The sequence below is a fragment of the Anomaloglossus baeobatrachus genome, chromosome 1 (genome assembly GCF_048569485.1).
Source record: "Anomaloglossus baeobatrachus isolate aAnoBae1 chromosome 1, aAnoBae1.hap1, whole genome shotgun sequence".
Classification (NCBI taxonomy): Eukaryota; Metazoa; Chordata; class Amphibia; order Anura; family Aromobatidae; genus Anomaloglossus; species Anomaloglossus baeobatrachus.
In genome coordinates, this window is record NC_134353.1 from 286,341,503 (window position 1) to 286,368,840 (window position 27,338).

Consider the following 27,338-nt stretch of genomic DNA (forward strand, 5'->3'; position numbering starts at 1 on the left):
ATTATACTAGCAAACACTCAGTGTACCTAGTGGCATCCTATACGTGGCTATTGGACTTTGCTATAGTCCCACTAGTGCAAAGACATTTGCAGAGCGCATCTGCCTGCATTGCACACTCCAACTCATAACTAAGCCATTATACTAGCAAACACTCAGTGTACCTAGTGGCATCCTATACGTGGCTATTGGACTTTGCTATAGTCCCACTAGTGCAAAGACATTTGCAGAGCGCATCTGCCTGCGTTGCACACTCCAACTCATAACTAAGCCATTATACTAGCAAACACTCAGTGTACCTAGTGGCATCCTATACGTGGCTATTGGACTTTGCTATAGTCCCACTAGTGCAAAGACATTTGCAGAGCGCATCTGCCTGCATTGCACACTCCAACTCATAACTAAGCCATTATACTAGCAAACACTCAGTGTACCTAGTGGCATCCTATACGTGGCTATTGGACTTTGCTATAGTCCCACTAGTGCCAAGACATTTGCAGAGCGCATCTGCCTGCGTTGCACACTCCAACTCATAACTAAGCCATTATACTAGCAAACACTCAGTGTACCTAGTGGCATCCTATACGTGGCTATTGGACTTTGCTATAGTCCCACTAGTGCAAAGACATTTGCAGAGCGCATCTGCCTGCGTTGCACACTCCAACTCATAACTAAGCCATTATACTAGCAAACACTCAGTGTACCTAGTGGCATCCTATACGTGGCTATTGGACTTTGCTATAGTCCCACTAGTGCAAAGACATTTGCATAGCGCATCTGCCTGCATTGCACACTCCAACTCATAACTAAGCCATTATACTAGCAAACACTCAGTGTACCTAGTGGCATCCTATACGTGGCTATTGGACTTTGCTATAGTCCCACTAGTGCCAAGACATTTGCAGAGCGCATCTGCCTGCGTTGCACACTCCAACTCATAACTAAGCCATTATACTAGCAAACACTCAGTGTACCTAGTGGCATCCTATACGTGGCTATTGGACTTTGCTATAGTCCCACTAGTGCAAAGACATTTGCAGAGCGCATCTGCCTGCGTTGAACACTCCAACTCATAACTAAGCCATTATACTAGCAAACACTCAGTGTACCTAGTGGCATCCTATACGTGGCTATTGGACTTTGCTATAGTCCCACTAGTGCCAAGACATTTGCAGAGCGCATCTGCCTGCGTTGCACACTCCAACTCATAACTAAGCCATTATACTAGCAAACACTCAGTGTACCTAGTGGCATCCTATACGTGGCTATTGGACTTTGCTATAGTCCCACTAGTGCAAAGACATTTGCAGAGCGCATCTGCCTGCGTTGCACACTCCAACTCATAACTAAGCCATTATACTAGCAAACACTCAGTGTACCTAGTGGCATCCTATACGTGGCTATTGGACTTTGCTATAGTCCCACTAGTGCCAAGACATTTGCAGAGCGCATCTGCCTGCGTTGCACACTCCAACTCATAACTAAGCCATTATACTAGCAAACACTCAGTGTACCTAGTGGCATCCTATACGTGGCTATTGGACTTTGCTATAGTCCCACTAGTGCAAAGACATTTGCAGAGCGCATCTGCCTGCGTTGCACACTCCAACTCATAACTAAGCCATTATACTAGCAAACACTCAGTGTACCTAGTGGCATCCTATACGTGGCTATTGGACTTTGCTATAGTCCCACTAGTGCCAAGACATTTGCAGAGCGCATCTGCCTGCGTTGCACACTCCAACTCATAACTAAGCCATTATACTAGCAAACACTCAGTGTACCTAGTGGCATCCTATACGTGGCTATTGGACTTTGCTATAGTCCCACTAGTGCAAAGACATTTGCAGAGCGCATCTGCCTGCGTTGCACACTCCAACTCATAACTAAGCCATTATACTAGCAAACACTCAGTGTACCTAGTGGCATCCTATACGTGGCTATTGGACTTTGCTATAGTCCCACTAGTGCCAAGACATTTGCAGAGCGCATCTGCCTGCGTTGCACACTCCAACTCATAACTAAGCCATTATACTAGCAAACACTCAGTGTACCTAGTGGCATCCTATACGTGGCTATTGGACTTTGCTATAGTCCCACTAGTGCAAAGACATTTGCAGAGCGCATCTGCCTGCGTTGAACACTCCAACTCATAACTAAGCCATTATACTAGCAAACACTCAGTGTACCTAGTGGCATCCTATACGTGGCTATTGGACTTTGCTATAGTCCCACTAGTGCCAAGACATTTGCAGAGCGCATCTGCCTGCGTTGCACACTCCAACTCATAACTAAGCCATTATACTAGCAAACACTCAGTGTACCTAGTGGCATCCTATACGTGGTGTGAGGTAGCACGGTCGGCTGCGCAGCAGAAGACACGGGATCCAGGCATTAAGGTTCACAGCACACGGTTTTAATGTCCAAACAAAAGTTCATAACACAATACATGTCCTCTCCAGCAGAAAGCTCAGGAAGTTCTGTTCACTCCCTCAAACCCGGCACACCTGCCCTCGTTCCTGATTCTATTTAACCCTTCCTTCAGTCTGTAGGGAAACAGCATTAACCCTATAGTGGATTCACTTTCTATCATGGAGTGAGCACAACCTGGGCGAGACATACCGGCCGTCATAGATAACCCCGGTCACAGTCTCACATACCCCCCCCCTCAGTTCAAGCGTGTGGGGTTGAACTCCAGCCATCAGACACGGGCCGCGGGACAAGGCATCGGCGTTGCCCTGCAACCTACCGGCCCGGTGTTCAACCGTAAACCGGAAGTTCTGCAGAGAAAGGAACCACCGGGTAACCCGGGCATTCCGTTCCTTAGCGGACCTCATCCAGACCAGTGGAGAGTGATCCGTCACCAAGCGAAACTGCCGTCCCAGCAGGTAATAGCGTAGGGACTCCAAGGCCCACTTGATCGCCAGGCACTCCTTCTCCACTACGCTATAATTCCGCTCGGGAGGGGTGAGCTTCCTACTTAAGAAGGTGACGGGGTGTTCCTCCCCCTGAACCACCTGAGACAGCACTGCCCCCAGGCCGACCTCCGAGGCATCAGTCTGTACTATGAACTCCTTCCGGAAATCAGGGTTGACAAGAACTGGCTGTCCGCACAGGACCTCCTTCAGGGCCCGGAAGGAGTCCTCGGCCTGCGGAGTCCAGCGCACCATGACGGACTTCTTGCCTTTGAGAAGGTCCGTCAAGGGGGCTGATAGTCCCGCAAAATCCTTTACAAACCTCCTGTAGTACCCCACGATACCCAGGAAGGCCCTAACCTGCTTCGTGGTCAGGGGTCTAGGCCACTTCTGGATCGCCTCAACCTTGTTAATTTGGGGCTTAATCACTCCTTGGCCTATCACGTAGCCCAAGTAGCGGGCTTCCGTGAGTCCCAATGCACATTTCTTGGGATTGGCTGTCAATCCGGCTGTTCGAAGCGCGTCCACCACCGCTTGTACCTGTTCCAAGTGGGTCTGCCAATCGGAGCTGTAAATAATGATGTCATCCAGGTACGCTGATGCATACGCCTGGTGGGGTTCCAGCACTAAGTCCATCAACCTCTGGAACGTGGCCGGAGCGCCATGTAACCCAAAAGGCAAGACAACATAGTGGAAGAGACCCTCAGGCGTAACAAAAGCGGTTTTCTCCTTGGCGGACTCCGTTAGTGGCACCTGCCAGTACCCTTTGGTCAGGTCGAGCGTGGTAAAATATCGCGCCTGTCCCAGCCTATCAATCAGCTCATCCACCCGGGGCATGGGGTAGAGATCGAACTTGGATATTTCGTTCAATCTCCTAAAGTCATTGCAGAACCTTAAGGAGCCATCGGGTTTTGGTATTAGGACAATCGGACTAGCCCATTCACTCCGGGATTTTTCGATGACCCCCAGGCGTAACATTGTCTTTACTTCCTCCGATATGGCTTGTCGTCGAGCCTCCGGTACCCGGTATGACTTCAGGCGTACCTTCAGGTGGGGCTCGGTGACAATATCATGTCGTATCAGACTGGTCCTACCGGGCAGCTCGGAGAAGACATCGGGGTTCTGCTGAACCAACCGTCTGGCTTCTCGCCTCTGTTGCTTGGTGAGGGCTTCTCCAATCCTTACTTCCGGTTCGTCCTCTCCGGAGGTCGCTGGAGCCGGATGTGAACGACCCGAAGAGGAGGGAGGTGGGGAAAAAACAGCCATCAGGCTTTCCCGTTCCTGCCAAGGTTTTAATAGGTTGACATGGTATATTTGTTCAGGTTTCCGCCTACCGGGCTGCAATACTTTATAGTTAACCACCCCTACTCTTTCCTTTATCTCGTAGGGGCCTTGCCACTGAGCCAGGAATTTACTCTCCGCCGTGGGGATCAATACCAACACCCGATCCCCGGGTTTAAAGGTCCGCACGGTGGCTTGTCTATTGTAGCGGCCGCTTTGCGCGGCCTGAGCCTCCTGTAAATGCTCCTTCACAATTGGCATGACCGCGCTTATGCGGTTCTGCATACCCAAAATGTGTTCAATCACACTTTTATGGGGGGTGGGCTCTTGTTCCCATGTTTCCTTTGCCAGGTCCAACAATCCCCGGGGATGTCGCCCGTATAACAATTCAAAAGGCGAAAACCCCGTGGATGCCTGTGGCACCTCTCGTATGGCAAACATCAGATAGGGAAGCATCATATCCCAGTCTTTCCCGTCTTTTGAAATCACCCTTCTTAGCATGGTTTTCAGGGTTTTATTGAAACGCTCGACTAAACCGTCCGTTTGAGGATGATACACAGACGTACGCAACTGCTTGATCTGGAGTAGCCGGCATAGCTCTTTGGTCACTTTAGACATGAATGGGGTCCCCTGATCCGTAAGGATCTCCTTGGGCAATCCCACCCGGCAGAACACAGCAAACAACTCCCGAGCTATAAGCTTTGCTGCAGTATGTCTGAGAGGTATCGCCTCGGGATACCGGGTGGCATAGTCAACGATCACTAGGATGTGTTGGTGCCCTCGAGCGGACTTTACGAGGGGCCCCACCAGATCCATCCCTATCCGTTCAAAAGGGACTTCTATAATGGGTAACGGTACCAACGGACTGCGAAAATGGGTCAGGGGTGCAGTAAGCTGACACTCCGGGCAGGTTTCGCAGAACCGTTTTACCTCCCCAAAGACCCCGGGCCAATAGAACCTTTGCAATATTCGCTCCTGCGTTTTCTTGACCCCTAGGTGGTTACTCATCAGGTGTTTATGAGCCAAGTCGAGGACCCGCCGGCGATGCGGCTGGGGCACCACCAACTGTTCTACCCCTACGCCCCGTATTTCATCTACCCGGTAGAGTAAATCCTGCTTAAGAGCGAAATGGGGGTACCTTACCTGGGCACCGGGCAGCTGTGCCACCCCGTCAACTACTGTCACCCGACTCCGGGCATGTATTAACGTAGGGTCCTGGAGTTGGGCTGTCCCAAACGTATCCGGGGACGCCTCCAACTCCGGGATGGGCTCGACCGTCTCAGCCTCTCCTGCCAATACCTCTAGGGGCGACCTATCGGGTTCACACTCTGTCCCTATCATGGTGACCCCTACGGCAGGTGTCCCGGATTCAGGATTGTAGGGCTCAGGTCCCGGACCGACCAATATCTGAGGGGACTTAGGGGGTCCCCTCCATAAAGTCCAAAAATAGGGCAGATCCCTTCCTAGGATCACGTCATAAGGAAGAGTGTTAAGAAGTCCCACCTCATGTTGCACCTGACCGCAAGGTGCTGTGATGGTGACAATCCCCGTGGGATAGTCGCGGCGGTCCCCATGTATGCAAACCACCCCCACGGTGCGTCCTGTGGCCTTTACTTTAGCTCTCAAGGTGGATCGCACAAGGGTCACTAAGCTTCCGGAATCCAACAATCCTGTAACCGGACATCCATTCACCTGTATTTGGCACAAGTGGGACTCCGTCTCTGGGGAGACCAGGTCAGCGGTACACACCACCTGAGCATACATTGAACCCCGCCGGGTAACCCCACAATCCATGGGCTCCGTGGTGAGTGGACACTGGGCTTCCATATGTCCCACCCGCTGGCACCGCCAACATCTAATGGGGACGGAAACCCCCTTGACGGGTTGTCGTTTAGGGTACAGAACCTTCCGGACCTCAGGAATGGCGGCCGCGGCCTCAGACGGGACGGTAGGGGACTCCTGTACCATTGTCAGCGGTGGGTCCTTGGCCCTAGGCTTGGAGGGGCCGGACCGACGGGCGGTACGCAAAGTCTCAGTGTCCCGTATCAAGTCCTGCGTAGCCACATGCCGCTCTACCAGGGACACTAATTGGTCCAGGGTACTCGGGTCACCCTGTCCGACCCACCGTTGAACGGTGACGGGTAAAGTGCGCACAAAACGATCCACTACTACCCTTTCCACCATTTGCGCCGGGCTCAGAGTGTCAGGCTGCAACCACTTTTTTACAAGATGCAACAAGTCATAGGCCTGGGAGCGTACGGGTTTGGCTTCCTCATAGAACCACTGATTTACCCGCTGAGCCCGTACATAGGTATTCACCCCCAACCGAGCCAGTATTTCGGCTTTCAGGGTCACATAGTCAATGGCGTCCTCGGCACAGAGGTCCAGGTACGCTTTTTGGGGTTCCCCCGTCAGATAGGGCGACAATACCTCAGCCCACTGCGGGGTCGGCAGCTTTTCCCGCTCGGCCACCCGCTCGAACACCGCCAGGAACGCTTCCACATCATCACCCGGGGTCATCTTTTGCAACGCTTGTCTCACCGCTTTCCGGACGCTGCCGTCGTCACCCGGTCCCGGGGTTGTTGCTGCCGGTCCGGCACGGATCGACTTGGCCAGGAGAACCATCTGTTCTTGGTGCCTTTTTTCCTGCAATTGTAAGGCTTGCTGCTGACGTGCATTGGCCTGCTCCATCTGTTCTTGGTGCCTTTTGTCCTGCACTTGCAAGGATTGCTGCTGACGTGCATTGGCCTGCTCCATCTGTTCTTGGTGCATTTTGACCTGCACTTGCAAGGATTGCTGCTGACGTGCATTGGCCTGATCCAACTGTTCTTGGAGTTTTTTTTCCTGCACTTGCAAGGATTGGAGCAGGTGTGCATTGGTCTGTTGCTGCTGTGCATTAGCCTGAGCCAAATGCTTTAGTATGTCCTCCATGGCGTCGCCGGGTTTGGGCTGTAGTATAGCCGCTCGAATCCAGGACATGCGCAGCTGGGTCACCAGGGATGGATGCTACACCTCACCGGCTGTCATGCCCGCATTCTCCACCATATGTGAGGTAGCACGGTCGGCTGCGCAGCAGAAGACACGGGATCCAGGCATTAAGGTTCACAGCACACGGTTTTAATGTCCAAACAAAAGTTCATAACACAATACATGTCCTCTCCAGCAGAAAGCTCAGGAAGTTCTGTTCACTCCCTCAAACCCGGCACACCTGCCCTCGTTCCTGATTCTATTTAACCCTTCCTTCAGTCTGTAGGGAAACAGCATTAACCCTATAGTGGATTCACTTTCTATCATGGAGTGAGCACAACCTGGGCGAGACATACCGGCCGTCATAGATAACCCCGGTCACAGTCTCACAGTGGCTATTGGACTTTGCTATAGTCCCACTAGTGCAAAGACATTTGCAGAGCGCATCTGCCTGCGTTGCACACTCCAACTCATAACTAAGCCATTATACTAGCAAACACTCAGTGTACCTAGTGGCATCCTATACGTGGCTATTGGAATTTTCTATAGTCCCACTAGTGCAAAGACATTTGCAGAGCGCATCTGCCTGCGTTGCACACTCCAACTCATAACTAAGCCATTATACTAGCAAACATTCAGTGTACCTAGTGGCATCCTATACGTGGCTATTGGACTTTGCTATAGTCCCACTAGTGCAAAGACATATGCAGAGCGCATCTGCCTGCATTGAACACTCCAACTCATAACTAAGCCATTATACTAGCAAACACTCAGTGTACCTAGTGGCATCCTATACGTGGCTATTGGACTTTGCTATAGTCCCACTAGTGCAAAGACATTTGCAGAGCGCATCTGCCTGCGTTGCACACTCCAACTCATAACTAAGCCATTATACTAGCAAACACTCAGTGTACCTAGTGGCATCCTATACGTGGCTATTGGACTTTGCTATAGTCCCACTAGTGCAAAGACATTTGCAGAGCGCATCTGCCTGCGTTGCACACTCTAACTCATAACTAAGCCATTATACTAGCAAACACTCAGTGTACCTAGTGGCATCCTATACGTGGCTATTGGACTTTGCTATAGTCCCACTAGTGCCAAGACATTTGCAGAGCGCATCTGCCTGCGTTGCACACTCCAACTCATAACTAAGCCATTATACTAGCAAACACTCAGTGTACCTAGTGGCATCCTATACGTGGCTATTGGACTTTGCTATAGTCCCACTAGTGCAAAGACATTTGCAGAGCGCATCTGCCTGCGTTGAACACTCCAACTCATAACTAAGCCATTATACTAGCAAACACTCAGTGTACCTAGTGGCATCCTATACGTGGCTATTGGACTTTGCTATAGTCCCACTAGTGCCAAGACATTTGCAGAGCGCATCTGCCTGCGTTGCACACTCCAACTCATAACTAAGCCATTATACTAGCAAACACTCAGTGTACCTAGTGGCATCCTATACGTGGCTATTGGACTTTGCTATAGTCCCACTAGTGCAAAGACATTTGCAGAGCGCATCTGCCTGCGTTGCACACTCCAACTCATAACTAAGCCATTATACTAGCAAACACTCAGTGTACCTAGTGGCATCCTATACGTGGCTATTGGACTTTGCTATAGTCCCACTAGTGCCAAGACATTTGCAGAGCGCATCTGCCTGCGTTGCACACTCCAACTCATAACTAAGCCATTATACTAGCAAACACTCAGTGTACCTAGTGGCATCCTATACGTGGCTATTGGACTTTGCTATAGTCCCACTAGTGCAAAGACATTTGCAGAGCGCATCTGCCTGCGTTGCACACTCCAACTCATAACTAAGCCATTATACTAGCAAACACTCAGTGTACCTAGTGGCATCCTATACGTGGCTATTGGACTTTGCTATAGTCCCACTAGTGCCAAGACATTTGCAGAGCGCATCTGCCTGCGTTGCACACTCCAACTCATAACTAAGCCATTATACTAGCAAACACTCAGTGTACCTAGTGGCATCCTATACGTGGCTATTGGACTTTGCTATAGTCCCACTAGTGCAAAGACATTTGCAGAGCGCATCTGCCTGCGTTGCACACTCCAACTCATAACTAAGCCATTATACTAGCAAACACTCAGTGTACCTAGTGGCATCCTATACGTGGCTATTGGACTTTGCTATAGTCCCACTAGTGCAAAGACATTTGCAGAGCGCATCTGCCTGCGTTGCACACTCCAACTCATAACTAAGCCATTATACTAGCAAACACTCAGTGTACCTAGTGGCATCCTATACGTGGCTATTGGACTTTGCTATAGTCCCACTAGTGCAAAGACATTTGCAGAGCGCATCTGCCTGCCTTGCACACTCCAACTCATAACTAAGCCATTATACTAGCAAACACTCAGTGTACCTAGTGGCATCCTATACGTGGCTATTGGACTTTGCTATAGTCCCACTAGTGCAAAGACATTTGCAGAGCGCATCTGCCTGCGTTGCACACTCCAACTCATAACTAAGCCATTATAGTAGCATTTTTTGCTGCCAGTTTAAGGGCCGTAGTTGCATTGTCAGGGATATTTATTCTTTATTATTCTGCTGTTAATAAAGCTAGACCACCACTGCAATCTTCACCACCTCTCAATTTTTACTACCACATTTTCAGTCCACAATCTTGTCGCAATCAACATGAGTGGCAAAATGACAGATGCTGGTGGAAAGGGGAAGAGGCGTGGTGGAAAAGGCAAAAAAGGTTTTGTCTGTGGGGAAGGTGGCAAAGCTCCATTATCATCTGCTGAAGATAGACCATCTACCAGCAAAAGTAAGATGTCTACTACTTACCGTGGACAATCCGATGTGCTCCCTTTTTTACGGACACGAACAACAGGAAGAAAGGTAAATGATGGGCAAAAAAGGAAAATGCTTGAATGGATCTCAAGTGGTCCAACAAGTGCCCTCTCAGCCACTTCAAGTACCGCATCCAAAAAACACCAGTCCTCTGAGTTGTCATCCCAATCACACTTGATTTCTCCCAGCTCTGAAGTCTCCATCAGCCCTGCACAGTATGGTGGAACTGAGATGGCTGAGTCTGCAGAGCTGTTCAGTCACACTATAGCCTGGGAATCAGAGGTCTGCTCCCAAGCTACAGTGAGTACAGAACAGGAAATGGTCTGCAGTGATGCCCAGAACCTTTGTGACTCTGATTCAGGCCGTGAGGACCAAGTTTCTGAGCATAATGTTGACCCTTTGTCACAAACTGTAACACCTGTGGTTATAGACAATGAGGAACATACTGATGAAGATGAGACGCAGATACCCGATTGGGATGACAACTTAAATATTCGGTCAGGGCAAGAAGAGGCTCGGTCTGAGGGGGAGGGGAGTGCAAACACAACATTTGATGATGAAGTTCTAGATCCCACCTACTGTCAACCCCCAGTCAGGCACTCGAGGAGGTCAACAGAGGCGGTGGAGGAGGATGCAACCGACGACGAAGTTACCTTGCGCCTTCCTGGACCGAGTCGGAGCACTGGTAGCACGTCTACAACTGCATCCTCAGCCACCACTCTGCCTATGAGCATTATTCGGGGTGGATCAACAGGTCGCATGGCCTCTAAGCCTTGCCTAGCCTGGTCCTTTTTTGACATAGAAAAAGATCGCCCAAATCATGTGATATGTAAAATTTGTCATGATTCTCTTAGTATAGGTCAAAACTTCAGCAGTTTGACAACTTCTTCCATGAATCGTCACATGAATAAATATCATAGGTCCCGGTGGGAAGCTCACTGTGCTGCAATGCGGCCTAGCGGAGCGAACCATCCACCGCCCGCCCCTTCCAGTGCATCCGCGCGATCTTCATCTTCTAGGACTGTGGGGACAGCTGTCACACCTGTTTTTCCACCCACAACTTCCACCACTGTAACCGCAACAGGCAGTTTGCTTGGTAGGTCGTCAGTTGGTTTGGAAGGGGAAACAAGTGAGTGTGTACAGCTCTCTCAGACATCGATAGCACCAACGTTGGATGAAGGCAACATCATGTCTCCGCCTGCACTTTCCTCACAAACCTGCATTTTTCCAGGGACACCCTACTCAACACCGTCTACACACAGCAGCCAGATCTCTGTCCCTCAGATGTGGTCAAATAAAAGGCCACTTTCTCCGACCCATGACAAAGCTAAGAGGTTGACTCTATCCCTCTGTAAGCTGTTGGCTACAGAAATGCTGCCTTTCCGCCTAGTGGACACACAGGATTTTAGAGACCTTATGTCTGTCGCTGTGCCCCAGTACCAGATGCCTATTCGCCACTACTTCTCTAAGAAAGGTGTGCCCGCGCTACACCAGCATGTCGCACACAACATCACCGCTTCCTTGAGAAACTCTGTGTGTGAACGGGTGCATTTCACCACCGATACTTGGACCAGTAAGCATGGACAGGGACGTTACATGTCGCTGACTGGGCACTGGGTAACTATGGTGATAGATGGTGAAGGGTCTGCTGCACAAGTCTTGCCGTGCCCACGACTTGTGTGTCAATCCTCTGTCTGTCCAAGTTCCGCCACAGCTTCTGCATCCTCCACCTCATCTGGGTCCTCCACCTCCGCCCCAAGCCTGCCTGGTCAGGCCACCAGCGTTCTCACTGCGCAGAAGGAATCACGCACGCCTCATTACTATTCTGGCAGCAGAGCGCAACGGCATCAGGCGGTCTTTAGCTTGACATGTCTTGGGAATAAGAGTCACACAGCTGAGAAGTTGTGGTCAGCTCTGCGGTCCGAGTTTAATAAATGGTTGTCTCCACTCAGCCTGCAGCCTGGTAAGGCCGTGTGCGACAATGCTGCAAACCTGGGTGCGGCCCTTCGCCTGGGCAAGGTGACACACGTACCTTGTATGGCTCACGTGTTGAACCTTGTCGTCCAGCAATTTTTAACACACTATCCCGGCCTAGATGGCCTTCTGAACAGGGCACGAAAACTGTCTGCTCACTTCCGCCGTTCAAGCGCCGCAGCAGAGCGACTTGCATCGCTCCAGAAGTCTTTCGGCCTGCCGGTTCATCGCCTGAAATGCGATGTGGCGACACGCTGGAATTCAACTCTCCACATGTTACAGCGACTGTGGCAGCACCGCAGAGCCCTGGTGCAATACGTCATGACATATAGCCTGGGCCAACGAGATGCAGAGGTGGGGCAGATCACCCTGATGGAGTGGTCTCAGATCAAGGACCTATGCACCCTTCTGCACAGTTTCGACATGGCGAAGAATATGTTTAGCGCTGACAATGCCATTATCAGCATGACGATTCCAGTCCTTTACATGCTGGAGCACACGCTAAACACTATTCGGAGTCAGGGGGTGGGACAACATGAAGGGGAGGAACTACAGGAGGATTCATATGCGCAAGGGACAACAACATCACCAAGGTCCAGACGTTCATCATCACCAACGCAGCAGGCATGGGACCATGGGGAACAGGGATCGACAAGGGCGCATAGTAGCAGGCGAAATGTTGAGCAAGGTGCAGGAGAACATGAAGAAATGGAGGACGAACTGTCCATGGACATGGAAGACTCAGCGGATGAGGGAGACCTTGGTCAAATTTCAGTTGAAAGAGGTTGGGGGGAGATGTCAGAGGAAGAAAGAACGGGTAGCACCTCTATGCCACAAACACAGCGTGGACTTGGTCCGCATGGCTGCGCAAGACACATGAGTGCCTTTTTGTTGCACTACCTCCAACATGACAGTCGTATTGTCAAAATTAGAAGTGATGATGACTACTGGATTGCCACACTATTAGATCCCCGGTACAAGTCCAAATTTTGTGACATAATTCCAGCCATAGAAAGGGACGCACGTATGCAGGAGTATCAGCAGAAGCTGTTACTCGATCTTAGCTCGGCTTTTCCACCAAACAACCGTGCAGGTGCAGGGAGGGAATCTCCCAGTTGTAACTTGACAAACATGGGACGGTCTCGTCATCTTCAACAGTCTACCCGTACCAGTAGGACCGTATCTGGTGCTGGTAACAGCAATTTTATGGAATCTTTTCATAATTTTTTTAGACCCTCTTTTGCAAGGCCACCAGAGACAACAAGTCTGACACATACTCAACGGCTGGAGAGGATGATACAGGAGTATCTCCAAATGAACATCGATGACATGACTGTGCAACTGGAGCCTTGCTCCTTTTGGGCTTCAAACCTAGAAAAATGGCCAGAGCTCGCAACTTACGCCTTGGAGTTTTTGTCGTGTCCAGCTGCCAGCGTTGTCTCTGAACGTGTATTCAGTGCTGCTGGGTGTGTGCTGACAGATAAGCGCACGCGTCTGTCCAGTGACAATGTGGACAGACTGACGTTCATCAAAATGAACAAGTCATGGATCCAGAAGGAATTTACTACCCCTGTGTCATCCTGGGGAGAGTAAATGCTTGTTGATTTTGAATGTGCTTGATGCAAATCAAAACATCCTGTTTGCAACTAGGGCCCAAGTGCTGCCACTGATGGGGTGGGTGTCTGTGTGGCCCAATTTTTGGAAAAAAGGGAGACTCCGCTTGGAGTAACCCTTGCTTACATTGTTTTTAAAAGAAGCCAAGATGAACAAGTCATGGGTCAGCAAAGACTTTATCTACCTACCCCGGTGTCATCCTGGGGACGGATAAGAATGGCGTATTTTTGAATGTGCTTCATGCAAATCTAGCTGTGAAGTGTACAACTGGGGCCCAACTGCTGCCACTGAATGGGTGGGTGTGTGTGGGGCACAATTTTTGGAAAAAAAGGGAGACTCCGCTTGGAGTAACCCTTGCTTACATTGTTTTTAAAAGAAGCCAAGATGAACAGAGCTGTGATCAGGAAAGACTTTGCTACCTACCCCGGTGTCATCCTGGGGACGGATAAGAATGGCGTATTTTTGAATGTGCTTGATGCAAATCTAGCTGTGAAGTGTACAACTAGGGTACAAGTGCTGCCACTGAATGGGTGGGTGTGTGTGGGGCACAATTTTTGGAAAAAAAGGGAGACTCCGCTTGGAGTAACCCTTGCTTGCTGTGTTTTTAAAAGAAGCCAAGATGAACAGAGCTGGGATCAGGAAAGACTTTGCTACCTACCCCGGTGTCATCCTGGGGACGGATAAGAATGGCGTATTTTTGAATGTGCTTGATGCAAATCAAAACATCCTGTTTGCAACTAGGGCCCAAGTGCTGCCACTGATGGGGTGGGTGTCTGTGTGGCCCAATTTTTGGAAAAAAGGGAGACTCCGCTTGGAGTAACCCTTGCTTACATTGTTTTTAAAAGAAGCCAAGATGAACAAGTCATGGGTCAGCAAAGACTTTATCTACCTACCCCGGTGTCATCCTGGGGACGGATAAGAATGGCGTATTTTTGAATGTGCTTGATGCAAATCAAAACATCCTGTTTGCAACTAGGGCCCAAGTGCTGCCACTGATGGGGTGGGTGTCTGTGTGGCCCAATTTTTGGAAAAAAGGGAGACTCCGCTTGGAGTAACCCTTGCTTGCTGTGTTTTTAAAAGAAGCCAAGATGAACAGAGCTGGGATCAGGAAAGACTTTGCTACCTACCCCGGTGTCATCCTGGGGACGGATAAGAATGGCGTATTTTTGAATGTGCTTGATGCAAATCAAAACATCCTGTTTGCAACTAGGGCCTAAGTGCTGCCACTGATGGGGTGGGTGTCTGTGTGGCCCAATTTTTGGAAAAAAGGGAGACTCCGCTTGGAGTAACCCTTGCTTGCTGTGTTTTTAAAAGAAGCCAAGATGAACAGAGCTGGGATCAGGAAAGACTTTGCTACCTACCCCGGTGTCATCCTGGGGACGGATAAGAATGGCGTATTTTTGAATGTGCTTGATGCAAATCAAAACATCCTGTTTGCAACTAGGGCCCAAGTGCTGCCACTGATGGGGTGGGTGTCTGTGTGGCCCAATTTTTGGAAAAAAGGGAGACTCCGCTTGGAGTAACCCTTGCTTACATTGTTTTTAAAAGAAGCCAAGATGAACAGAGCTGGGATCAGGAAAGACTTTGCTACCTACCCCGGTGTCATCCTGGGGACGGTTAATTATGGCGTATTTTTGAATGTGCTTGATGCAAATCAAAACATCCTGTTTGCAACTAGGGCCCAAGTGCTGCCACTGATGGGGTGGGTGTCTGTGTGGCCCAATTTTTGGAAAAAAGGGAGACTCCGCTTGGAGTAACCCTTGCTTACATTGTTTTTAAAAGAAGCCAAGATGAACAAGTCATGGGTCAGCAAAGACTTTATCTACCTACCCCGGTGTCATCCTGGGGACGGATAAGAATGGCGTATTTTTGAATGTGCTTGATGCAAATCTAGCTGTGAAGTGTACAACTGGGGCCCAACTGCTGCCACTGAATGGGTGGGTGTGTGTGGGGCCCAATTTTTGGAAAAAAAGGGAGACTACGCTTGGAGTCACCTTGCGGTGTTTTACATGATTTTAGAATGGCGTGCCATGCCTATATCTGTGTGTCCTCCTCTTTTTCCTTGTCCAGCTGTTTTGTTTTCGCATGAGTATATGTCCTTGTCACTTTCCCATGTGTTTGAGTTGTTTGTCACCTTTTGGACACCTTTGAGGGTGTTTTCTAGGTGTTTTACTGTGTTTGTGATTGCCTGCCATTGTTTCCTATGCAGTTCGAGTTCGGTTCGTCGAACGTTCGACGAGCCGAACTCGAACGGGACCTCCGTTCGGCGAACCGACCTCGAGCCGAACCGGGACCGGTTCGCTCATCTCTACTGCTTACACCATCAGCCCCAGTAGAGACATTTTGCAGCAGCGGCTCCCTACATATAGCTGCAACACCGCAAGTGGCGTCACGAATAAACTTTATTCAACCATCCCCTGTAAATATCCCCATTACAAAAAGGGCCCAGGGCACAGAACTGGGTAACGGCTCCTACTGTTACATTCCCAATAGAGACTCTGCCCGGAACCGAGTACCCCATACCCCTGGGAGCGACACTATGCAGATCTCAATCTGGAATGGACCGGTAATACCGTATGAATGTTACACCTCCACTCCATTGTATGGGACTGCCAGAGAAAGCACAAAACATGCTCCTCTACTTTCTGCAGTTCTATAGACAATGAATGGAGCAGTTGTCAAGCATGCACATTACCGCACCATTCAAGACAGGGCTCTGCTGTTCATGGGAGGAATTTAGGAGGTACGAATGGTTGCACCCTCAGGGATCAGTAAATTACAAGTTTGTGAATAACCGTTAACTACTGTACTATTTCTCTCGGTAGTGTATGTCACAATGGGAGAAAAGTGAGTGGACAAGTTTCTATGTTTTGGGGGTTTTTTTTAAGATTCAAGTATTGGGATATATTTTAATTTGATTCCCTGTTTTTTTTGGAGGGTAAACAACCTCTAGCACATCTACATCATGTTTTGTCAAGCCATATTCATATCTTACAAAAATAGCAGATAAGGTACAGTACAGAGGGTATCCAAGTCCATACGCTTCACAAAAAACTTAGCTTTTCTGCAATAATTTTATTACTAACAATAGTAATATCTGCCACTAAAGATTGGATAAAACCCCTTATAGAATAATATACCACATGTAATATCTAAAGATTATTAATGATTTAACAATTTCCTACCTGATATGTTATAATCAACTAGAATCAGGAAAACTGATGCAACACATTCAGATCCTGCAATTATAACCTGCTGTCCATTACATTTGCTTCTTACCTTGCAAACAAGGGTCATCACTGTTAAATGGTTCTGAAGGATTCTCCGCAGGGATTAAAGGACCATAATCATCCATCATGTCCGGCATCTTGTCTGACCTGCTGTAGTCCATTTGCTCCTCATTGTATTCTTCTTCACCAATGTCTTCTACACCGTATTCCTGTGCATCGTGATCAGTTTCATTACCAGTGTCCGCTTGTGCTTCAGTGCCATCATTACAGGAATCTATTGAACATTGTTGGTGATCTGTTTTTACATGAAAAATAAAAAAGATTGTTTCAAATGACATTTGTGCTATAAAGGAAACATATACATTTATACATATGCAATACAATAGTTTCTTTGCTTTTATTGGGTTGGGCACATTGCAGTTTCAGAGTGAAGGCAGCAAAACCATGAAGACAATTATTCCTCAAAGTAGCCCCCTTTTACTCAGATGACAGCTTTACCCCCTCTTAGCATTCTCTCAAGCACCTTCATCAGGCAATCTGCTGGAATGGCTTACAATGCTTTGGCATGTTTAATGAAGGCAGTGTTGCTACACAGTACTATACACTCCACACACCTCCTGAGGAAATGGGAGTGAAACACGTGTCGGGGCGCGAGTTCTACCTGTAAACTACCCTTCATTCTTTCATTCAACAGTTAGTATTACAACCTGTGCAATATATAAAAACCTAAATTAGTCCTACAGCATAGGATATTATTATTGTTGTTACTTCTATTGGTATTATGGTTGATTATTACAGGCAGGACCATTTGTGGAACCTCTGCGGATTTTTATAATGTAATTTTAAAGTAAGATTTAATAAAATTACATAGATTTTATCTATGAGAATTCTTGTGCATCTTTTCTGACCATTGATCAGATTCATGGTGTCACAGTATTATACAGTGCAAAGCATTATTCCACAACTGTTTTAAGCCAAAATATGGTAAGAACCTCTCAATTATTAAAATAGAAAATAAATTCTATCTTTAACTCAATACTTGAAAGTCAGTCAATTTGGAAAATTGCTAGAACCTTGAAGGTATCCTCAAGTATAGTCATGGAAATCATCAATCACTATGATGAAACCGTCTTTCGTGAGAACCATCACAGTAAAGGGAGATGAAGAATTACTTTTGCTGCGGAGGATATGTGTCGCCCACCTGCAGCGGTCGCCCCAGGGACTCCACTCCACTTTCAGGGATGCCACAGTTGTTGGTATCTCTGGCCACAGGTATGTCAGGTTTATTTACATGGGAGTCGTGACGCCACTCACGGTTTGCGGTCAGGGTTATGGGTGACAGCCACTGCAGGTTTAACGAGCGTCTGGGGCTGATGGGGTCTGCAGTCGGATGATATGGCCTCCTGTGAGTGAGGCTGGCCCCAGGGGCTCGGGTGCGTGGAACAACAGGTCCCAAAATAACTCAGGCTCAGTCCGTATAGTCTTTTAACTTCTTTACTGACTGTCAGATGTTCTGTGAGGAACCCGAGCGATGCTGAGATTAACCAGGAGGAACCAGGTATTCTTTAGGCCGATCAGAGAGTAACCATTAACTCACCCTCCTAGAATTTCTTGTTTTGGATAACCCCTGACTTGAAGTAACGTGGGTTCTATCCAGGGAAGTCGCTGCTGCCTTTTCTCCCTTTTTGGACTGTTTGCCGGCAGTGTGGACCATGTGAGATGGCATCTGGCTCTGTCTCCTTATGGGTCCCCCTGTTGCTGCTGAGGCTTGGACTCTAGATGGTTGTCGAGGGACCTCCAGTTCCCTCACCGGCAGGTTTAGAAGATCAATAAATGGATGTCTATTCTAGGGACCTGTTCCCTGGGCGTGCCTAGTCACCAGCAGTCCCCGTACTCGACTGCCTCTCTTCAGGTGTCTTTCTGGCTGACTCTCCAGTAACCGTTCTCCCCCGCTAACAGCTACTACACGTGCAGGGTCTGACTAGGGTGTCCGTGTGTCACTGTGTCTTCCAGCAACTGCTGCACTCCACGCCCCAGACTGGCTCATTCCTCCTCTTTCCTGAAAGTCTCTACAGCTTAGCTTCCAGCCTCTCCCCTCCACCTTTTGACAAGAATTGAAAGCTAGCCTCTTCCAGAGGCTACCCAAGGGTCCTATCTAATGGCGTGGGAGACCTGGTTGCTATGTGTCTGTGCGTACACACCCCTTTCTAGCCTTTGGAATTACCTGGAAGCACTGTCCCAGCATGGGTGCAGTACTCACTGGTACCTGACCAGGTTAGGGGTGCCACAGATACAGTCATCAGAATTAGCAGTCAGATAATGCAAATTGACAGCACCTCAGATAAAAACCTTTATAAATTATGCAGAGACATCAAGTAGCAGACTGTTACGGGGGCTGTCTGATTATAAAAACCAAAGAGATATCAGACAGTCAGGGTCCACCGTGCAAAGTCTCTGCTGCAGACTATGGCAGAGGATAAGGGGTATCTTGTACTACGGAAGCAGTACTGACACTGATACGTCTCAGTGACACTAGAGCCAATCACAGCGTGTACTGTTAAAGTCACAGTGACTACCGTATTTAGCATTAATGTAAAAGGGATAGGTTAATCAGTGAGAAAGAGTATATAAGTGTGCCGCTGAAGATAGTAGTAGCACAAGTGCAGAGTGCAATACCTCTGTTAAACTCACAGAGGCATATAATTAGGAAATAAAGCAATTCCTCCCTTACTCGGAGGGTGTGTGGTATGGTCTCTGTTAATGATCACAGAGACAAAAGCAGTGAGTGTAAAATGGCACCTACCTAGGTCCGTTCCTCTAGTGGTGCCAGGAGACGGACAGCAGCGTAAGCCGCACAAAGCTCCTACCCGCGTTCGCTCCACTAGTGTGCGAGGACACGAACCACTGGATATGGCACCTGCCTAGGTCCGCTCCACTAGTGGTGCAAAAGAGACGGACAGCAGCACAAGCCGCACAAAGCTCCTACCTATGTTCGCTCCCCTAGTGTGCGAGGATACGAACAACTGCCAGACGCAGTATAAGGAACGTTACCCTAGCGGCAACGTCCACCTACGAGTAGAATCACAAGGCCCAGCCGGACCATGTGCCTCAGGCACCTGCCTATGTCCGCTCCACTAAGATGTAAGGATACGGACCGCAGCCGAAGCTGTAAGGTACAAGAATGCTACCCTGCCGGTAGCGCTCACCTAGCATAGACAGAGAGATGCCTAGAGGGACGTGCACAGAGCGAATACTCTCATACATGAACCAAGAGGACTGAGCGCCAGGCGGCGTGCGTCAGGGTCTTATATAGACTCTGTGCCTCATCCAAGATGGAGGACACCAGAGCCAATCCGCTGCCAGAACAACAGCAATAACGTCACGCTGGCCTATCACTGAGCAAAGCGTCACAAGCACATGACCAGCGACCAATCGGCATAGAAGGTGTCAGAGACATGTGACCACGTGTCACAAGCACATGACCAGCGGCCAATCAACTTAGAAGGTATCAGAGATATGTGACCTCGTGTCAGCGATGATGTCACTCGCACATGTGCAATGGCTCCAAGATAGGACTAAGTCTCCAGCGCTTGCACATGGGCAGTAGCAAGAAATCCGAACATAGTCTCCAGTGCTCGCACATGTGCAGTAGCAAGAAATCCGAACATAGTCTCCAGTGCCACAGCAACCGTAACACAGACAAATCTCAACATCGACTGTCCATAAGAGACTACAAGAAGTAGGCCTTTATGGCCTAATTGTTAAAAAATGAGGACAGCAAATGAGAAAAAGAGACTTGTTTAGGGAAGGCAACATAGGGACTGGGTATTAGATAAGTGGAAATCTCTACTCTGGGAGAGTCAAAATTTGAGCCTTTTGGTACCAATCACCAAGTCATTGTAGGTGCATAAAATAGGAGAGGATTGTTTCTACACGTGTAAAACGGCAGGGACTCTCCTATGAAAGTCAGTGGGTGCAAAAGAAAAATGGAGGGCACATGGATAATCTGAATACTGTCTGTTTTTTAAGGATACATTATCATTCTGTAGCATAGAATACTGTTAATGGCCCTGTAAATAATTGAAGAATATCAGTTGCGGAGAAAAAAAAATGCATTACATACGGATGTCATACGCAATTGTGCATGTCATATGGATGGTAAGGGAAAAAAAAAATATCACACACTCGCATAGCACTCACATGATATATTGAATACCAAACTTTTCCTTTGTCCAACTTTTCAGGATGAAAATCGAACTAATATTTTATACGCAGATGTGAGTGAACCCATAGTGTGCAAAACGTAGATTTGAGTGTATGCTTTGTGATTATTATGTTTATATATAACAATTCAATACAAAAACCTAACTTTTATTTTATATCCCTCAAATTTAAACTGTGCAAAAACTCTTACTGTCGCTCTCATTCATTCTCGCCTGGATTATTGTAATTTTTTACTAATTGGTCTCCCTGTTACTAAACTCTCCCCCCACCAATCCATTCTGAATGGCGCAGCCAGGATCATTTTCCTCTCCAACCGCTTCACTGATGCCTCTGCTCTTTGCCAGTCATTGCACTGGTTGCCTATCCGCTACAGAATCCAACATAAACTTGTCACTCTCACTCACATGGCTCTCCACAGTTCTGGACCACCCTACATCTCCTCCCTCATCTCTGTCTATCACCCCACCCGTGCCCTCTTCTCTGCTAATGACTAAGACTGACATCCTCAACAATTCTAACCTCCCACTCCCATCTTCAAGATTTCTCACAAGCTGCGCCTATGCTCTGGAACAGACTACCAAGAGCAATCCGATTCATTCACAACATCCACAAGTTTAAGCAGGGCCTAAAAAGGCATTTCTTTAGACTAGCCTATCACCTCACTGCCCTGATCTAATCTAGTCCCTTTCTGCCCTTCATAAAAATTACTTCCAATTCTTGTCCCCTGTACCTGTATAAATTCTGTCCGATGACGGGTTCATGCAACTGGTTTTGAATACCCTATTAAATTGATGGCTGGACCATATATAACAAGCTTTTCTCCCCCCCATTCACCTTTTGTGCCTCCCCTATTTCCTCATAGACTGTAAGCTTACGAGCAGGGCCCTCACTCCTCCTGGTATCTTAATTTTGTTATTTTGTATTGTCTCATATTGTCTGTACATGTCCCCTCTGAATTGTATATCGCTGCAGAACATGTTGGCGCTATAGAAATAAAACTTATTATTATTATTATTATTATTACATGCTTCATAACTGTGAATTACCGTATTTTCCGGTTTGTAAGGTGGACTTTATTCCCCAAAACTGGGGGGAAAATGGGGGTGCATTTTCAAACAGGGGCAGCAGTGGTGGCACAGGGTCGGCGATACAGAGGGCTCGGAGGTGATGTCACTGCAATGGAGCAGCTTAGGAGGGTCAATGTGCTGCTGCAGATGGTCGGCGAAACTCCGGGCTCGTGGGGTGTCACGGTAGCAGGTGCCATTGGTCTGCTAGTGGGCTCGGAGGAGTGGGTGTCACGGCTCAAGAGAGTCAGTGTGCGGCAGCGGGGGGTCAGAAATACTGCGGGCTCATGGGGTGTTGCGGCGATGGGCGCCATTGATTTGCCGATGGAATGCGGGCTGCTTTGAATTGCCGGCAGTTGATGGGATGGACTTCAAGAAAATGGCCGCAGAGGCGGGCATGTGCATATTACCCTCCACGGTCATTTTCTTTAAGTATTGCCAACCCACCGCTTCCGCACACTGACCCTCTTGAGCCACGACACCTCCTTCTCCAAGCCCGCCAGCAGATCAATGGCGCCTGTCATTGTGACACAAGCAGTATCGCCGACCCTCCACACACTGACCCTCAAGCTGCGACAGCCCTTCCTCCAAGCTTGCAGCATTGCTGAACCTCCTTAGCCGAGACACCTCCTCCACCGAGCCAGCAACATCGCCTACCCTGCCTCCTGTGACCTTCCTGAGATGCTCCACCACCACCACTCCTCCCCTGGTGAGCTAATATAAGAGGCACCAGGATTATAAGATGGACCCTCATTTTAACAGTAAAAAGCATTTTTTTCCTATTTTCCTCCTTCAAATTTGGGGTGTGTCTTATAAAACGAAAAATACGGTATGTTATACAAGAAGCTATGTAAGACGACAGCAGTTTAAAATAAGATATTTGTCGTATCTAAATAATATAAGAATATTTTTTAATTTATATTACCAGTATTGGATCAATTTGATATTGGAAATTGCAGCAAATATTTTCAGGAACCTTTGCATTTTACTTTATTTTATATTGAAATAAAATTGTAGCATAAAAATAAGTAACATTATATTAATAGCAAATTCACAGAATTCCAGAAGACATTTTCCACCTAAAACTTTGAAAATATTTATCAATATAAAATTATCAAAAAAGACATTTGTCGTCTTAAAAATAAATAATTCACACAATAAATAAATCAGTTTTTTTTTAAAGACAACCAGCTTTTCTTCTTTTTCTATATTTATGGTTTTCCAATTCTAGTCATTCTTTAGTGTTTTGATGTTTACTAAAAGGTAAAAATAAAAAAATATCTATGTGCAGTAAATTCTGCCAACAATTCAATTCTACAATGAACAGGCATATAAATAATAATAAAAAATGTTTTGGAACAACCTGGCACACTGAAAACTGAAATTGAAGTGATTTACCAGTACAATCAACCATGTCCTCATAAACATCTTCTTGTTCAAACCTCAGTGATTCCCCGGGAATGTCAGTCTGATTAGCTTTCAGTTTTTCCTGAAAATTGGGAAGAAAGATTTATGTCAGCAGTAATCTTAAATAAACTAGAAATGCAAGCACGAGTTTTTTAAAAAAATAATTATTTTATTTTTATATTGTCAATTGTTTTTTCACATAATCTTGCTTTTTGTATCTATTCTTTTACAGTATATCACAAAAGTGAGTACACCTCTTACATTTTGTAAATATTTTATTATATCATTTCATGGGACAACATTGAAGATATGACACTTGGATATAATGTAAAGTAGTCAGTGTAAACCTTGTATAACTGTAAATTTGGTGTGCTCCCTAAGTAACTCAACACACAGCCATTAATGTCAAAACCACTTGCAGCAAAAAAGGGTAAACCCCTAAGTAATAATTTCCAAATTGTGACCAAAGTGTCAATATTTTGTGTGACCACCATTATTTTCAAGCCCTACCTTAACTTTCTTGGACATGGAGTTCACTAGAGCTTCACAGCCTTCACTGGACTCCTCTTCTACTTCTCCGTAATGACATCACACAGCTGGTGGATGTTGGAGGCCTTGTGCTCCTCCAACTTCTGTTTATGGAGGCCCACAGATGCTCAATGGGGTTTAGGTCTGAATAAATATCCAGCACCATTACCCTCGGTTTCTTTAGCAAAGCAGTGGTCAGCTTGAAGGTGTATTTGGGATCGTTATGTTAGAACACTGCCCTTCGGCCCAGTTTCCAAAAGGAGGGGATCATACTCTGCTTCAGTATGTAACAGTACATGTTGGCATTCATGGTTCGCTCAATGAACTGTAGTTCCCCACAATTTGCAGCACTCATGAAACCCCAAATCATGACATTCCCACCACAATGCGTGACTCTAGGCAAAACACACAACTTTGCACCTGGTTGCAGCCACAAATGCTTGATACCATCTGAATGAAATAAGTTTATCTTGGTCTCATCAGACCACAGGACATGATTCCAGTAATCCATGTCCTTAAGGTACCATCACACTAAGCAACATCGCTAGCAACATCGCTGCTGATGCACAACTTGCTAGCGATGTTGCTTAGTGTGACATCCAGCAACAACCTGGCCCCTGCTGTGAGGTCGTTGGTTGTTGCTGAATGTCCTGGGCCATTTTTTAGTTGTTGCTTCCCCACTGTGAAGCACACATCGCTGTGTGTGACAGCGACAGAGCAACAACTAAATGTGCAGGCAGCAGGAGCCGGCTTCTGCGGACGCTGGTAACCACGGTAAACAGCGGGTAACCAAGAAGCCATTACCTTGGTTACCCGATATTTACCTTCGTTACCAGCATCCACCGCTCTCAGCTGTCAGTGTCGGCTCCTGCTCTGTGCACATGTAGCTGCAGTACACATCGGGTAATTAACCCGATGTGTACTATGGCTAGGAGAGCAGGGAGCCAGCGCTAAGCAGTGTGCGCGGCTCCCTGCTCTCTGCACATGTAGCTGCAGTACACATCGGGTAATTAACCCCATGTGTACTGTAGCTAGGAGAGCAGGGAGCCAGCGCTAAGCAGTGTGCGCGGCTCCCTGCTCTCTGCACATGTAGCTGCAGTACACATCAGGTAATTAACCCCATGTGTACTGTAGCTAAGAGAGCAGGAAGCCAGCGCTAAGCAGTGTGCGTGGCTCCCTGCTCTCTGCACATGTAGCTGCAGTACACATTGGGTAATTAACACGATGTGTACTGTGGCTAGGTGTGCAGGGAGCCAGCGCTAAACGGTGTGCGCTGGTAACCAAGGTAAATATCGGGTTGGTTACCCGATATTTACTTTAGTTACCAAGTGCAGCATGCTTCCACGACGCTCCAGCGATCCCTGCCAGGTCAGGTTGCTGGTGGGATCGCTGGAGCGTCGCTTAGTGTGACATCTCACCAGCGACCTCCTAGCAACTTACCAGCGATCCCTATCAGGTTGTATCATTGTTGGGATCGCTGGTAAGTTGTTTAGTGTGACTGGGCCTTAAGTCTGCTTATCTTCAGCAAACAGTTTGAGGGCTTTCTATCATCTTTAGAAGAAGCTTTCTTCTGGGACGATCGACTTATGCTCTGAGCACTGACAGGCTGACCCCCAACTACTGTAATCTCTGCAGCAATGCTGGCAGCACTCATATGTCTATTTGAAAAGCCAACCATGCAGAGCACGTACACTCAACTTCTGTGGTCAAACACAGCAAGGCCTGTTCTGAGTGGAACCTGTCTTGTTAATCCACTGTATGGTATTGGCTACTGTGCTGCAGCTGTTTCAGGGTGTTTGCAATCTTCTTATAGCATACGCCATCTTAATGTAGAGCAACAATTCTTTTTTTTCAGATCCTTAGAGAATTCTCTGCCATGAGGTGCCATGTTGAACTTCCAGTGTCCAGTATGAGAGAGTGTATGAGATAACACCAAATGTAACACCCCTGCTCCCCATTCACATCTGAGACCTTCTAAAACTAATGGGTCACATGATACCAGGGAGGGAAACTAGCTAATTGGGCACAATTTGGATATTTTCAGTTAGGGATGTACTTACTTTTTTGCCAGCAGTTTACACATTAATGGCTGTGTGTTGAGTTATCGCGAGGGTACACCAAATTTATGCTGTTATACAAGTTGACCCTGACAAGTTTAGACTGTATCAAAGTGTCATATCTTAGTGCTGTTGCATGAAAAGATATAAATATTTACAAAAATTTGAGGGTGTACTCACTTTTGTGATATACTGTATCTAAAGAAATAAAGTAAGCAAATTATGCTATTTCATAATGAAAGCAAACAACACTATTCCAAGCTTCATATTGCACAAATTGTGTTGCACCTCAAATAATAATAGCACTAAAGATCATATTTTCAGTACTTTTAACTTTCCCATGTTCTTTTTTTTATGCAGGCACCACAATGAGGCACTCCCATGTTGTACTATGCTATGGTGGGATCCTAGATATAAATCCCACTGAGCAATATCAACGTTTGTATGTTGTCCCCATGTTTTTCTTCTAGGTTTCCTCCCAAACTCCAAAGACATAGTAATATGGATGGTAGATTGTGATGACAATGTCCGTAGAGTAGTGCTAAATAGGCAAACATAATAAGTAGTGGACTTAAACATCTATTTATTTATTTTTTTTGGGGGGGGGGTCTAACTTTTTAGGATAAAGGTTCTTTTATTTTATATGTTCACTTTTCTTGTTGCAAAAATTACATTAGATACTAAATAAAAATTTAACAGTAATTATATACAGGCATATTATTCTATTATTTTTGTAACAGAATAGATTTTTACTTTGTCTTGAGCTGTGCAGCACGGTGGCTCAGTGGTTAGCACTGCAGTCTTACAGCAATGGGGTCCTGGGTTTAAATCTTACCCAGGACAATATCTGCAAGGAGTTTGTATGTTCTCCCCATGCTTGTGTGGGTTTCCCCCCCATTCCAAAGACATAGTGATAGGGAATTTAGATTGTGAGCCCCAATGGGACAGTGATGCCAAAGTACTGTATGTAAAGTGCTGTGGCATTAATAGGGCGGTATAAGTGAATAAATTATATTATTATTCACAATCTCAACTTTTTTTAAAAAATATTTCACCACTTAAAGACTGACTGGTTTGATTTTTTGCTTATTTCCTTGCCTTCTACTAAAAGAAACATAGGTTTATTTTTTGCAGGACATATTATAATTTTGAATTACACTACTCATTTTACTATACAATGTACTGAATAAAGGGAAAAAATTCCAAGATTAATGAAATAGTAATAATAATGAAATTCCGCCATTGGT

The 27,338-nt window shown here is 47.0% G+C and overlaps 1 protein-coding gene across 3 annotated transcripts in view; it reads right to left on the minus strand.

Annotated features, from left to right (window-relative positions):
• BANK1 (B cell scaffold protein with ankyrin repeats 1) overlaps positions 1-27,338 on the minus strand; it is a 1,061,267-nt gene that overhangs the window by 381,704 nt on the left and 652,225 nt on the right. For all 3 annotated transcript variants that reach the window (XM_075350716.1, XM_075350725.1, XM_075350707.1), the window contains exons 8-9: positions 23,498-23,588; positions 16,861-17,106 (exon numbers count right to left, since the gene is read on the minus strand). In XM_075350716.1, coding sequence (XP_075206831.1) covers positions 16,861-17,106; positions 23,498-23,588 — 337 coding nt within the window. The remainder of the gene's footprint in view (positions 1-16,860; positions 17,107-23,497; positions 23,589-27,338) is intronic.